Source organism: Emiliania huxleyi (genome assembly GCF_000372725.1).
Source record: "Emiliania huxleyi CCMP1516 unplaced genomic scaffold EMIHUscaffold_7035, whole genome shotgun sequence".
NCBI classification, from domain to species: Eukaryota; Haptophyta; order Isochrysidales; family Noelaerhabdaceae; genus Emiliania; species Emiliania huxleyi.
The window spans coordinates 637-1387 of record NW_005196728.1 but is presented as its reverse complement, the minus strand read 5'-3'; the positions used below and the strand labels follow the sequence as shown (position 1 = coordinate 1387).

Sequence of the window (751 nt, the reverse complement as noted above, 5' to 3'; positions counted from 1 at the left end):
TCGCACGAGGTCTCCTCCATGTAGCCCGCACGCTCCTCCTCGAACTCCTTCTAGCGCCTCCAAGTGCTCCACGTGCAATCTCCAGCCTAGATCAAGTCCTCCTTCACACCCCCCCAACTCACCCACAAAGCCACCTCTTCCTCGGTCCAACGCAGCGCCTCAAGCCGTGCCTGCTCCTGGTTGACTGTCGCAAGCCGCTGCTCATGGAGCAGCGGCTGCTCCTCGTGCTCGTGATCTGATGAAAGCTCGGCATCGCTCAGCGCTTGCGCCATCGGGACGTCAGCCTCTGCCGCCGGAGCGGCGGCCTCGGACTGCATCGCTGGGTCTGCAGCTCCGTCGACCTCCTCGGTGGGAGGGTCGGCGGCGGGCGGGTCGGCGGCGGCGCCGTCGGCAGTGGCGTCCACTGGAGCACCGCCCGTGCGCACACCAAAGTGGATTAGGAAGGCGTTCTTGGCGGCACGTGTCCACCCCTTTGGCTTGGGGCCGCCTGCACCGCGTCGATGGAGCATTGGCAATGCCGCGCGGCGCCTACGAATGGTTCGGGAACGCCGCCCATGGGAACGGCGCTCTCGGCAGAGCTTTCGTGGCGGGGAAACGGGTGCCGGGAGGTGCCGGGAGCGCTCTCCCGGCTCACTGGGAGGGGAAACGCCGGATTTTTTTACATGGGTCGGGAGGGCAGCTCACGGCGGTCACGCAGCGCGCACCTTGAGTCGCGAGGGCGATGCGGCGACGGTTACCCGACGTCGGACGG

At 67.2% G+C, this 751-nt stretch overlaps 1 protein-coding gene across 1 annotated transcript; it reads right to left on the bottom strand.

The window, feature by feature from the left end:
• Nucleotides 1–122: 122 nt before the first annotated feature.
• Nucleotides 123–509, bottom strand: EMIHUDRAFT_124892 (hypothetical protein; the record flags this gene model as incomplete). Its single annotated transcript, XM_005761529.1, has 1 exon — nucleotides 123–509. A coding segment is annotated over one exon (387 nt), but the record flags the coding sequence as incomplete, so codon positions are not given.
• Nucleotides 510–751: the final 242 nt, after the last annotated feature.